The following is a 12,732-nucleotide window of genomic DNA, read 5'->3' as shown; positions in this document are numbered from 1 at the left end:
CCCCCAGGGCTCGGTGTTGGGCCCCACACTGTTCTCACTGTACATGCTCCCCCTGGGTAGTGTCATTAGCAGGCATGGCTTATCTTACCACTGCTATGCTGATGATACACAGCTCTACATCAGGACAACCCCCACTTCTTCTGCCCCTCTGCCAACATCCACACTGACCACCTGCCTGGAGGAGATAGAGGCGTGGATGAAGCTCAACTTCCATAAAACGGAAGCCATCCTTGTTGGCACGCCACATCAGCTCCGCTCCCCCACCATCACCAATATCATCACCTTCTCTGGCCAAAACATCCCCCTTTCCACATCCGTCACCAACCTCGGTGTTAAAATGGACCCACAACTTAATTTTGACACCCACATCAAACACCTCTGTAAGACAGCATTATACCACCTCAGGAACATCGCCAAACTCCGCCAATCACTCACCCTGGCTGATGCAGAGAAGCTCGTCCATGCCTTTGTCTCCTCCAGGTTGGACTACTGCAATGCACTCCTCATTGGGATCCCTGGCAAGAGCATCCAGAGGCTCCAATACATTCAAAACAGTGCTGCCAGGGTCCTGATGAGGGTGCGCAAGCATGACCACATCACCCCCATCCTGAAATCACTGCACTGGCTCCCTGTCCCACTCAGAATTGAGTACAAGGTCTCCCTCCTCACCCACCAGTGCCTTCACGGACTTGCCCCCCTCTACCATCAGGAACTCCTCACCCCCCCGACAACCTCACGTACACTCCGTTCAGGATCCACTCACACCCTCCAAACCCGACATACGAAGCTGTCCACCATGGGTGATCGGGCCTTTTCTGCTGCTGCCCCTAGACTATGGAACGCCCTCCCTGACCACCTGAGGGCTCCACAGACTACAGCTCTTTTTAAACGGAACCTCAAAACCCATCTCTTTAAAAGAGCATTTAGCTAAACTTTCTTTGAGGTTCCCCCTTTTTTTTTTTTTTTTTTTTTTTTTTTCTGAAGCACTTTGAGATTCTTGAATATAAAGTGCATTATAAATAAAATGTATTATTATTATTATTATTATTATTATTTTGTGGTACACACAATGTGAATTGCTTCTGGGGTCTACAACTCACATCCTATGATAAGCATATCACCATCTACAGGTGTATAGGCTATGTTCACATCCACATTTTACAGACCTTTTTATTTCACACATCAGCTGTGGTACACATTGGACAGAGCTCGATGAGACCCACGAATGTGTAGGGACTGGTTCACATGTAAAATTATGTTCTGAAAGTGAGTGTGGATATGTCTTAAAAAAAGTGGAGGGGGGGGGGGGGCGAGGGCTGCTCTGGACAGGACTCAACCATCCAGAGGAATCAACACACACACACGCGCACACACACACACGCACGCACGCACGCACGCACGCACGCACGCACGCACGCACGCACGCACGCACGCACGCACGCACGCACGCACGCACGCACGCACGCACGCACGCACACACACACACACACACACACACACACACACACACACACACACACACACACACACACACACACACACACACACACACACACACCCTAAACCCACATACACACACTCGCACATTCCACAATGGATGGTCTTATTACAGTTATGTAATGCAACATGAACAGGGGTCACTTTATTCAGGTCTGATGACATTTGATAGAAAACAAGAATACAAGTCTTTGTATCTAACAGGTGAAGGAGTGAGTATGAGCTGAAATGATGATACATACAAAAATGGGCATTGAGTTGGACAGAGCAACTGGGTGGTAGAGGACAGCCAACAGAGAGAGAAGGATAGAAAGGAAAAGCCAGGTTGAAAGGAAATGCCATGGTGTCTTTTTCACTGGTTCAACAGAGTTTAAAGAATCAACGACTTCATCAGCAGTGAAGGTAACACTGTTCAACATCCCTGAATCTCTGCCGCCCCCTAGTGGCACAGCTGATTCACTCCAGATTAAATGGCAACCAGTAAGGAATCAACAGCGAATACATTTTATTTGTGTGGTCTACGTCCCCCATAACTGCATTATATGTCCATGTTGTTGTTATACCTTTTATTGCCTGGATGTTGAGGACATGGTGTTTTGATCAGGGAGCCATCACTCAAGACAGGCACTGATAGTGGGTCGTACGAAAGACGGGGCGAGACACATGCTTCCAGCAAAGCAGACAGTACCTGGCCTCCATGCGAGGACCATTACACTGAAGCATGAGCTGGCAAGGACCAGAAGGCAGGGACAACCAGGGAGCCCGAACCGTGGACCGGAGTGGACCCGACTCGAACTCAGGGAGCCATACAGAGCAGTTTGCTTTGTGATAAGAAGGTAGACGCAGAAGACGAGGTTGCAGAGTTTGACAGACTAAACCCGGGGGTCTGTAACACTGGAGATTCTCCTTGGTAAATCACCATGATGATGGATTCTGGGCCCTAGGTCGAAAACGCTATCGGCAGGTGGATCTGTGGAGGACGGTGGTCCGCCAGCAGAACAATGTCATTGAGGTCGTCTCTGGAGGTCTTCCCATGTGGTTCAACTGGTGAAGGGTGGGGAGTGGGTTTAGGAGCGGCCAGGGTACGGAGTACAGTGGTTTGGTTTCGGTCGAGTATCTGCAGTGTTGAGGATCTATTGGATAGTCATGGAGCCAGGTGCATAGTGTATACAATGAATGGATATACCTATCCTGTTAAGTAGGTGAGCGGTGCACATAGGGAAGCTCTTCATTATGGTTTTGGAAGCAAATTAGGTATAGCTTTTCTGTGTCTCGCATGAAAACCAGAGAAAGATCATACTGAGTGCGATGTTGAGTTGTTTATATACGCACGCTGAATCTGTCTTATGCTGAGTTGTTGTGAACTAGCAGACGGTATATAAAATACTTTAATCTGTGACTGTAGGAGGAAGGGTTCTTCATCATTGGTGTCAATTATATTTGCTATTCATCCTTTATGAGTTGGGATGGAACGGCAGTGCTTAAATACCGAAGGGTACAGAACAACATGTCTCACCAAGGACAGTGCGAGAGGGAAGCAGGCAGGAGCTAGGAACTAAATAAGGATAGAAATCAGGAGGACAAGAAAGGAAGGAAAACAAAAAGAAAGCTTCATGACTTTATTGGCTACAATTCTTCAAACTTAAAACAGATGACATTTATTTGATTTGTTTTTAACTAGGCATTTTATATAATATTGAATAAAGTTAATAAAACATTAAACTATTTGAATCATAAACACACTTATTTATATACTCACACATGTATGCACACAAATTAAATTAAATGGCTTACAATCAATCCATATGTGTATACATGCTTTTGTTTATAGAGAAAATACTTGTCAATATACATATATATATTCTATGTATAATATATTTGAAGAAGAATTTGAAGAATTCAAGAGATTGAATTTCAGATTTAATCTCATTCTGAAATGGATGTTTGTCCTTATGTGCTCAGAGCTGTTTAGCATTCATTGAGGGCACTAACTGAGATACATTGTTATTATTGTAAAGGACATCTATTCTTTATTCTATCACACTCAAAAAACCAACTGTAAAAATGTGTTACTAGACAATCCTTCTCAGCAATGGACTTAATGTGTAATAAAAGCAAAATGTCAAGTCTGCTTTTTCCTCTGGTGCGTGATTCTCCCTCAGAACGTAAAGAAACGTGCGTGCAAACTGCGCTAATACCTCTTAACCTTAATTTCTAAGTTGAAATATATTCATCTATCGTTTGACAGAACTTAGATGTAATATTCCCACTACATATGTTGGATTTTACAGTGATACAGTTGAATGTACTTCATTTGTTGTGCAAAAGTAGTTCAGAAGAAGTGTCACAAACACATATTAGCCTCATCCCACAACACCCGCCCTATTCAAAAGGCTAGACTGTATGTCCGACTGAGAACCATGTTACGTCCAAACTATTTCAGGCCAGGACTAGATTCAAGAATAGTAAACAATGTTCTTTTACTGCTTTGGTTGTTGGTTGTTTGGTTGTATGTATGTGTGTATGTGTGTGTGTGTGTGTGTGTGTGTGTGTGTGTGTGTGTGTGTGTGTGTGTGTGTGTGTGTGTGTGTGTGTTTTTGTGTGTGAATGAATACGTGTGTGTGCCTCTGTATCTTTTCATGATTATATGTATGTGTTTATTACATTATACATGCACAAACTATACTACTATACTTAAATTCATGGTAATTAATTGTACATTACCATATCATACATGTTTCAAAGTAGATTCTGAACTGCTCTTTTCCTCCCTTGTCTTTTGTGGTACACTGACACACACTGACACTCACATGCATGTATACACATGTCCATTTCAGGCTAGCTTCATTTCTCCACCGCCTGTGACAGATCTGACTCCTCTGAACTTCACTTCCTGTCCCACCCTCCTGTCAACATGTTTCCCAGTATGCACCCTGGTACAAGAATCAATCAATCAGACACCAGAAACGATCGTCCTGTTATGTAAAAACATACTGAGGAGATAATAATACAAATTATAAGACGCATACACACATGCAAGAAGGAGTGGATGCACCCACACGCATGCATTCTGGCTAGCACACGCGCACATGCGCGCATGCGCACCCACACACAGACACACATAATCTGATGTGATCACAGATGTACACAATCACAGACACACACACATTACTCAAACACACAAACCGATCACTCAGATGGTCAGACTCATCTCATGCTTATGCAGACAATGGCCAACTGATACACAAACACACACACACACACACCACACATATCGACGCACGCTCTACTGGACATTGAGTGTGCGTGCGGACACGCCGTGGTGCCAGTCTCGGAGCTCGGTGTACTTGGGCCCGATCACCAGGCGAGTGCTGGCCTTCGCTCTGCACAGCCGCAAGGTAAAAATGAAAGGAAAAAGAGACAGACAGACAGAGAGAGAGAGAGAGAGAGAGAGAGAGAGAGAGAGAGAGAGAGAGAGAGAGAGAGAGAGAGCAAGTGAGAGAGAGAGCGAAAGAGCGAAAGAGAGAGAGAGAGAGAGAGAGCGAAAGAGCGAAAGAGCAAAAGAGCGAAAGAGAGAGACAGAGAGAGAGCGAGCAAGAAAGAGCGAGAGAGAGAGAGAGAGAGAGAGAGAGAGAGTGAGAGAGAGAGAGAGAGCAGGAGAGAGCGAGAGAGAGAGAGAGTGAGAGAAAGAGGTAAAACAAGAAGAGCTCAATTTGCAGTCTGATCGTATGAAGGCCATGCCACACAGGAACAGCCTGAGGTGGAGTATGAGGAATTAGGAGAATATTATGATGGTTTGTGAGATCATGATTGCGCACAAAGAGGCCAAACTGCCTCACCCAAAAACAAAGGGAGAACCTCAATTAGGACGAGGGTTGAGAATCGTGCCGGTCACACATGTCTGCTGACGTCCCCGGGGGCCACAGCAAGCCAAATGGAACACAGCGTTTTGCAACACAGCCTCAACACAATCATCGGCATTGTTAAGCGCAGCAGACACGCCACAAGAAGGCTCCAAAACCAATACACAAATCACCACCACAAACAGAGACCACCACACCAACCCCAGACCAGATAGGACTACACAGAATGGCCCTGCTCCCTTCTGCGTCACTGATCCGCCACTCCTGCGGCCGGCCATTGACAAACTTCCCGACATCTTGAACCAATCGGATTTCCAACCAGGATAAGTCCAGGTTTTTGTTTTTGGACAGCCATGTGAGTTGGTTAATCAGCGCACATTTTTCACAATGCTCACGCATTCAAATCAATCCGTTTGGAATCTGCTGTTAACGCAGCAGCAGAGCAGGCAACCAGCAGTGTTATGTACTCACTTTGACTTCTTGGCGTCCTCGGCCTCCTGTTCTTCAGCTGCAGGGGGAGAATAACATTGATCATTCAGATCAATGGCATAACTGTCATACCGGCGGTTGGATTCAGAACAAAAGAGACAAAGCGCTTTGAGCGGCCACTGAGTAGAAAAGAACAATATAAATGCAATCCATTTATCGTTTAACACCAACAAAAAAACAATTGCACACTTTGAACGACCTTTGACCTGAGGTTCAGCTGACTGACCTTCTCGTTCGGTGCCTGTGATCTGCGCCAGGATCCTGAAGGATCTGGACTGGGTGGTCCCGCCGCGGGGGCGCCAGTCCTCTGTGTCCTCCATGATGCGTTTCCTGCTGGCATCTCCGTGGGTGGGCACGTGGTAGAAGTGGATGTCCGTCTCCACCACGTGCTTCCTGGGAGCCCTGGACAACGAGGCACCTCCGTAAGCGGACAACCAACCAAACTCTACAACAATTGATTTTAGATGAGAAGAAGTGATCCTGGTCCGAATCTCGACTTAGATGGGGAAGGTGTTAAAAACGTAAGGTTAGGTGTAAATACTCAAGTTGCCCTCTATGGCAACCTAACTCTAAGGCAGTTTTTCTCAGGTCTAATTGTAGCAAGTTGAGATAGAAAAAGCCTGAACCGGAATATAGTCCTTATGATGTGACATGATGATGAACGATTTTGATATCAGTCGGGGACTAGCTCAAACAGGGTGTTTCATTTTTCCTTTAAAGGCCCTGTGTTATATCCACTGATATTATATCCATAGAGATTGACTTGAAATGACTTCACATCAACATCACACCTGGTGGTAAAGTAGGGCCCCAACACTGCGAACTATCCATGGAGACACACACAGGTAACACAGGAAAAGGATACATGCAACTAGAGTAAAGTTTAGAGTACATTGGAATGGAATATGTTATGAATATGTTATTGTGTATGTTTTAAACATTAATTTGTTAAAATGCTTTTTCTTGATGGCTTGCTATTTTTTTTGTTTAGCAGACTTTTAGATGTTTAAATCGACAATAACAGTCAAGGGACTTTAGTGTTTGTCATAGTGCTGGTGAACACGGTGAGACAAATCAACCACACTTAGTTACATCACAACACTATTGTCGTCTGACTCTCAAGCACACCGTTTACCTTGCAGGGGGAGGATTTCTTTCAAAATAAAACAAAATAGAATAAAAAGAAAGATAAGGTTTACACAATATTAAAGCAGAGAGAGAAGGCTTTGAAGTGTTTATTGTGGAGGAGCTTACTTCAGAATACTGAGAGGTCCACTAACGGAGAAGAAAAAGGAAGAAAGATAAGGAAAGTAGGGACAAACATGTAAAAAAGACCAACTCAAAGAAGACTCATCTGAAGGGGTTACCGACTATCGCTCACGCTGCATGCAGGACAGAGAACTACATTTCCAGTAGGTAGAAGGTGAACTAGAAATGGAGTGGAAGCTAAACGAAAAATGTAATGGACGATAAATAACTATTTCCCCCACACGGGGGCGCTGTATGCATTCACACAAAATCAACGTGAGGTCACGCCGTGGTCAATATAAGTGTGCACTAAAAATTCATTTTGGCACACAGAAATCTCTGCGAGCGTGTACGTATGTATGTATTTGTGTTTGTGTGTATGTGTGTGAATGCATGTGTGCATGTGTGTGTATCAACGACCCTGGCGGAAGGGAGTACACTACAAAACCAATTTGGCATAAATTGATAAAAAAAAAAAAACATGGATGATTTCAAATTAGTATACGGCACAGTCATGGGCTGATGAATGGGGTCGCCTTGTAAATGACATAACCCGAGATGCGCACATTCATTGCAATGATTTATCAGCACCTTTCAACAGATATCTGTAGGCACGCAGCCACGGCAGAGTGTTGACAAGCTAGTGAGGACCTGGTGCTGGCAAAGTTCATCTGGCTAATGTGTGTGTCTATTCCTCTGTGTGTGTGTGTGTGTGTGTGTGTGTGTGTTAGAGAGAGAGGGAAAGTTTGAAAGATAGTGGTGATGGGTTGCTGCTATTTTCATGCATGTACCATGACGTACACACACACACACACACACACACACACACACACACACACACACACACACACACACACACACACACACGTACAAGCAGTCATGCAGAGACAGAGACATTGCCACTGGAATACCAAGGGCTATACAGCGGGCGGCAAAGTGACGAACAGAATGAAACAGTGATCGAGAAACACAAACACACTCATACTCACACACAGACACATCAACACACACACACACACACACACACACACACAGCTGGCTCATGCGTTAACCACTGACTTGGTGATTTGGTGCACAGCTTGAGTCTGTAGAGAACCAGAGGAGAAGACCAAGAGAAGCACACAGCGGATCGTCAGAGTACATAGCGGGCATAGAATGTGTTCAAAGAGGAGCCAATCGGAGGAGAGGAAATATTGCACATAGTTACATGCACACACACACACACACACAGAGCAGGAACGGACACCGATGATTTAAGTCCCCCTCTGAAACGAAGCTCGGCGTACGACAAAGAACGGCATGCATTCATCCCCGCCAGTCACATGCATAATTCACATGCACTTAAACCGACCCTGAAGGCAGGAGACTTAAGTAAAAAATGCAATGAATCAATGAGTGAGTGAACATGAATCGGATCCAATTCTGTCTATAGAACACACGTTTGTCCAAGAAAATCAAATCCACATTGTGGAAAAGAAAACACTTGCCCTAACACCCTGAACAGCCGCATCCACATAGCTCTGGTTACCAGTGCAGGGCTATATATAAACCAGTTAGTCACAGCTTCCACCTCTCCCGAGAGGCCTCCCGTGGGAGCGGGGGAGCTGGCATCGGTGCCTACGCGGAGGGAGGGAGAGATGGAGCAGATAGGAGGTAGGAGGACGCTAGATGCACAGTGCCTGCGTGGTCAATCGATGACCTGGTGTTCTGGAAATGCAGCAGGGAGGAGACATCCCAGAAAAGCGGTTGGTTCACAGGAGTGACTGGAAGAGAAAGATAAAGAGGAGCAGGGACCTGCCTCTGCATGGAAAATACGTCCGGAAAAAACCGGAGGTCTGCGCCGAGTCACCACTTAATGCTTTCAAATCAGGGTTCACAGCTTTTCCGCTTGGCAAGGCTGTTTATGAAACACAATGCATCTGCAGGATATTACAGAGAGTGGCATCACTGCTCGTGACAAAGAAAGGGCCAGCATAAAACATGGATATTCACTATTAATTAGGAGAATCTAATTGTATTGACTAATAGAACTTCTACCCAAAGTTTTTTAAGTTATTTTAATAAGAGTGCTCCCTTCCTTGTGGTTCCATTTATACCGAATTACAGACAACTGCCAGTGTGAAACACTGCTTAACTCGCACCGGCGAACGGGTTCAAAGTACACCCTCCTTCTCATTTCTCTTCCTCAAGTAAATGTAAGCCGCAAAGAACGCTTTAATACACTTTGACAAGTTCGACAACAAGCTTGCCATTTGACCCAGAGGAGGGAGGGGGAAGAGAGAGGGGGAAAGAGCGGGGGGGATATAACCGTTCTAATTGGCTGCTAGAGACCGCCACTCACCCGTTCAGCTCCGGTGGCAGAGCTCCACCCTGACTCTCCAACAGGCCCCGCCTCTGCCCCATGGCCACCTCACAGGCATTGTGGTCCGAGTAGAGGTGGATGGGCGTGTTATAGACGGACGGCTGGGGCACCACAAGGCCAGGCGGGGAGGAAGAGGAGCAGGGGGAGCCATGAGGAGCAGGGGGAGGAGGAGGAGGAGGAGGAGGAGGAGGAGGAGGAGGAGGAAGGGTGGGAGTGTGACGCGGGACGAAGGCGGGAGTGAAGGCAGAGGACGGGGAGGGGATGGAGGCAGAGAAGGGATAACGTGAGGACGGGGGCTCGCAGGAGGGTCGGGCGTGGTTGTTGGGGTGCGGGGCGGTGAGGGGGTCGGAGGGCTGGGGATGAGGATGAGGACGGGGAGGAGGAGGAGGAGGAAGAGGGTTGCGGTTGATGGCGACTGGTTTAATGATGTCTGAGCTGTAGCCCTGCCAGCGTCAGGGAGGAGCATGCGATGTACACACGAAACACAAAAAACACACACACACACACACACACACACACACACACGTCACCACACACTGGATGCAACATGCTGATGCTTCACTGTTCAGAATTAAAAAATATTTACATAATTGTCGTTTATGAATAACCAATTTCACGGTTTCAAGTTCAAGATTGTTATTTCAAAAAGGCATACGTGAAAAGAAATGTAGCTTTACGTAAGTTCAGTAGAAACATCAGCATTCTCAGTATGTCTCAAAGGACACACAAAGAATAAATATGTATAATGTAATATAAAATGATATATTTAATCAAGTACATCTTTTATATATTACCGCATGCAATAACACACCATGTCAATAGCATCGCTTCAGAGGGTAACATAATTACAATCTCTATTTGATCAATTGTGATTTATACGATCATCAACTGGAAGTAATCAATGAATGAATTAACCAACCAGTTAATTGCAATCCATACATTACAATTGATGATGTGGTGATGTCAGTATGTTTCTCGTCCCACTGTCTCCCCCTTACCTTCTGAGCCACCGGTGGAGGCTGCTTCGGGACAATAGAAGCTCTGAAGAAGAGAGACAGGAAGAGAGAGAGAGATGGGGGGGGGGGGGGGGGGGGGTGAGAGAGAGAGAGGAAGACAGAGAAAAAATACCATCAAGATTAGTTTACCAACCAATACATGTTGTCATTTTTTATATCCAGAGTAATAACAAGCCTGTAGGCCAGATACAGAATAAAATGTCAACATATGGCAATAAAATACAAACAATTGAATACAGTTCATGTGGAAAATAGCTGGGAGATGAGATTTATTCTAGGCTAGTGATTTCTTGTTTCCCTGCTATATTGAGCTCATCATATATTGTCATGATTACAGAACTTCCTGGTGGAACGAACTGAAATAAATTATAACCTATGAAACTTCAATCTTTGGTTTCTGTTTTTGTGTGTTTGCATGTGTATGTGCGTGCCAGAATGCGTGTGTGTGAATATTTATGTATGTGTGTGTGTGTGTGTGTGTGTGTGTGTGTGTGTGTGTGCATGTGTGCATGTGTGCGTGTGCGTGTGTGTGTGTGTGAGTGTGTGTGTGTGTGTGTGTGTGTGTGTGTGTGTGTGTGTGTGTGTGTGTGTGTGTGTGTGTGTGTGTGTGTGAGTGTTGGTTTCATACAAGAGGGACAGTGCAAGTGAACCCCATCTGTTTTGAGTACATAAAACATATTCATTTGATAGCTATGACCTTATTGAAGTCATGATGAGCCTTGATCTCAATTACAGGTCAGTATGACGATATGTCTAAAATCGTCTTGTTTGTACATTCCTACATAATATAATGCATAATGCGCATGTCTCAAATGTAAATTAACAGATGAGTAAAAAAAAAAAAAGTTTACTTGTACTTTTTAATTTAACACATTTTAGGAAAGCTAACGCAATGACATCCCCCCTTCCAGAATGTTCTAGATTTGAGTGACTCGTTCCCCTCTCTCTCTCTCTCTCTCTCTCTCTCTCTCTCTCTCTCTCTCTCTCTCTCTCTCTCTCTCTCTCTCTCTCTCTCTCTCTCTCTCTCTCTCTCTCTCTCTCTCACTCTAGGCTCTGCATGCCAGCAAAGTCCTGATAACATCCTCATGTTTCTGCAGAGTCAGAAGAGTTCTAGAATGAATAAGTGCATTCTAGAACTCGACCCTGCAGATGGAAGTGGAAACGACAAACATGTCAATGAGTAATGATCCGAGTCCCAGTCAGGGACACTAGTCATCGACTTCAAACATCAGCAGAATTCGCATGAGCCCACAAACTACTTTGGTGACTATTTAGAGATGTAGCTCTCTCCCCCACTCTCTCAAATATGACAGCCATGACAATGACAATATGACACACACCAATAGGGTTTAGAACAATGTCTTTCTATCATGACAAATCATTTCCTGATCAACGACTGAACAATAACCAAAATAAACATTAGTACCAACATAATCAGTAACATTCCAATTCTTCTGTGCTCCAAAAATGTCAAAAAAAAGTAATTAGAGATAATTGATATAGAGACTATTATGCTTGCACTATTTGCTTTGTCTAAACTTCATCCTAGAGACGAGGATTCCGCTCACTAACTCTGACTGGAAGTTCCATAATGCAAAAAAAACGAGTGCTCCTTGAACCAACCGCACCCTTCTCCCGGATGAACCGAGGAAACATCAGCGCCCGACCGGAGTTGGCCAGAGGTGGCCTGACCAGCAGCACCACACAACCAAAAGCCTGTCGTGTGCAGAAGGAGACCTTGGATCGAGGTCAGGGAATAGTTTATACTAGGTTACAGCTCTGGTTTCATGTGAAGGTACTGGGATTGTACTGGGAGATTCTAGTATATCCAATTGTATCCCTGTGTCAGTGTGTCCAAACATTTGTTCAGTTAACTATAAAAAATGGCTGCCAACTATTCTGATGTGATTTTAGTGTGATTCCAGAAGTATTAATTACACTCTGTCTGCTCTAAGGCTGTACATTGGTGATGATTGATGGGGGTGGGTATCTATTTTCCTCCCATATGTTCCTTATGTCCTGTTTTGTTTTGGGATGTAATCTTCTTTGCAATGTATATGCATAGTCTGTATGGAATGCAGTAAATCAAGAGGAAACTCTGGAAGACTAATATGTAGATTTATGTGTGTGTGTGTGTGTGTGTGTGTGTGTGTGTGTGTGTGTGTGTGTGTGTGTGTGTGTGTGTGTGTGTGTGTGTGTGTGTGTGTGTGTGTGTGTGTGTGCGTGTGTTTGCATGTGTTTCCTTAACCTCTATCCT

At 44.9% G+C, this 12,732-nt stretch overlaps 1 protein-coding gene across 5 annotated transcripts in view; it reads right to left on the bottom strand.

The window, feature by feature from the left end:
* Positions 1-12,732, bottom strand: part of pdlim5a (PDZ and LIM domain 5a) — a 55,829-nt gene that overhangs the window by 15,368 nt on the left and 27,729 nt on the right. The window contains exons 4-9 of one of the 5 annotated variants that reach the window (XM_060054083.1): positions 10,458-10,500; positions 8,157-8,182; positions 7,104-7,124; positions 6,985-7,002; positions 6,076-6,251; positions 5,832-5,868 (exon numbers count right to left, since the gene is read on the bottom strand). In XM_060054083.1, coding sequence (XP_059910066.1) covers positions 5,832-5,868; positions 6,076-6,251; positions 6,985-7,002; positions 7,104-7,124; positions 8,157-8,182; positions 10,458-10,500 — 321 coding nt within the window. Of the gene's footprint in view, positions 1-5,831; positions 5,869-6,075; positions 6,252-6,984; positions 7,003-7,103; positions 7,125-8,156; positions 8,183-9,438; positions 9,903-10,457; positions 10,501-12,732 lie in introns of all 5 variants that reach the window. The other 4 variants (XM_060054084.1, XM_060054081.1, XM_060054082.1 and 1 more) reach the window with 4 other exon arrangements.

Source organism: Gadus macrocephalus, chromosome 6, assembly GCF_031168955.1.
Source record: "Gadus macrocephalus chromosome 6, ASM3116895v1".
Taxonomy (NCBI): Eukaryota; Metazoa; Chordata; class Actinopteri; order Gadiformes; family Gadidae; genus Gadus; species Gadus macrocephalus.
Note: the sequence above shows the minus strand (reverse complement) of the source record. Positions and strands in the feature narration are given on the sequence as shown.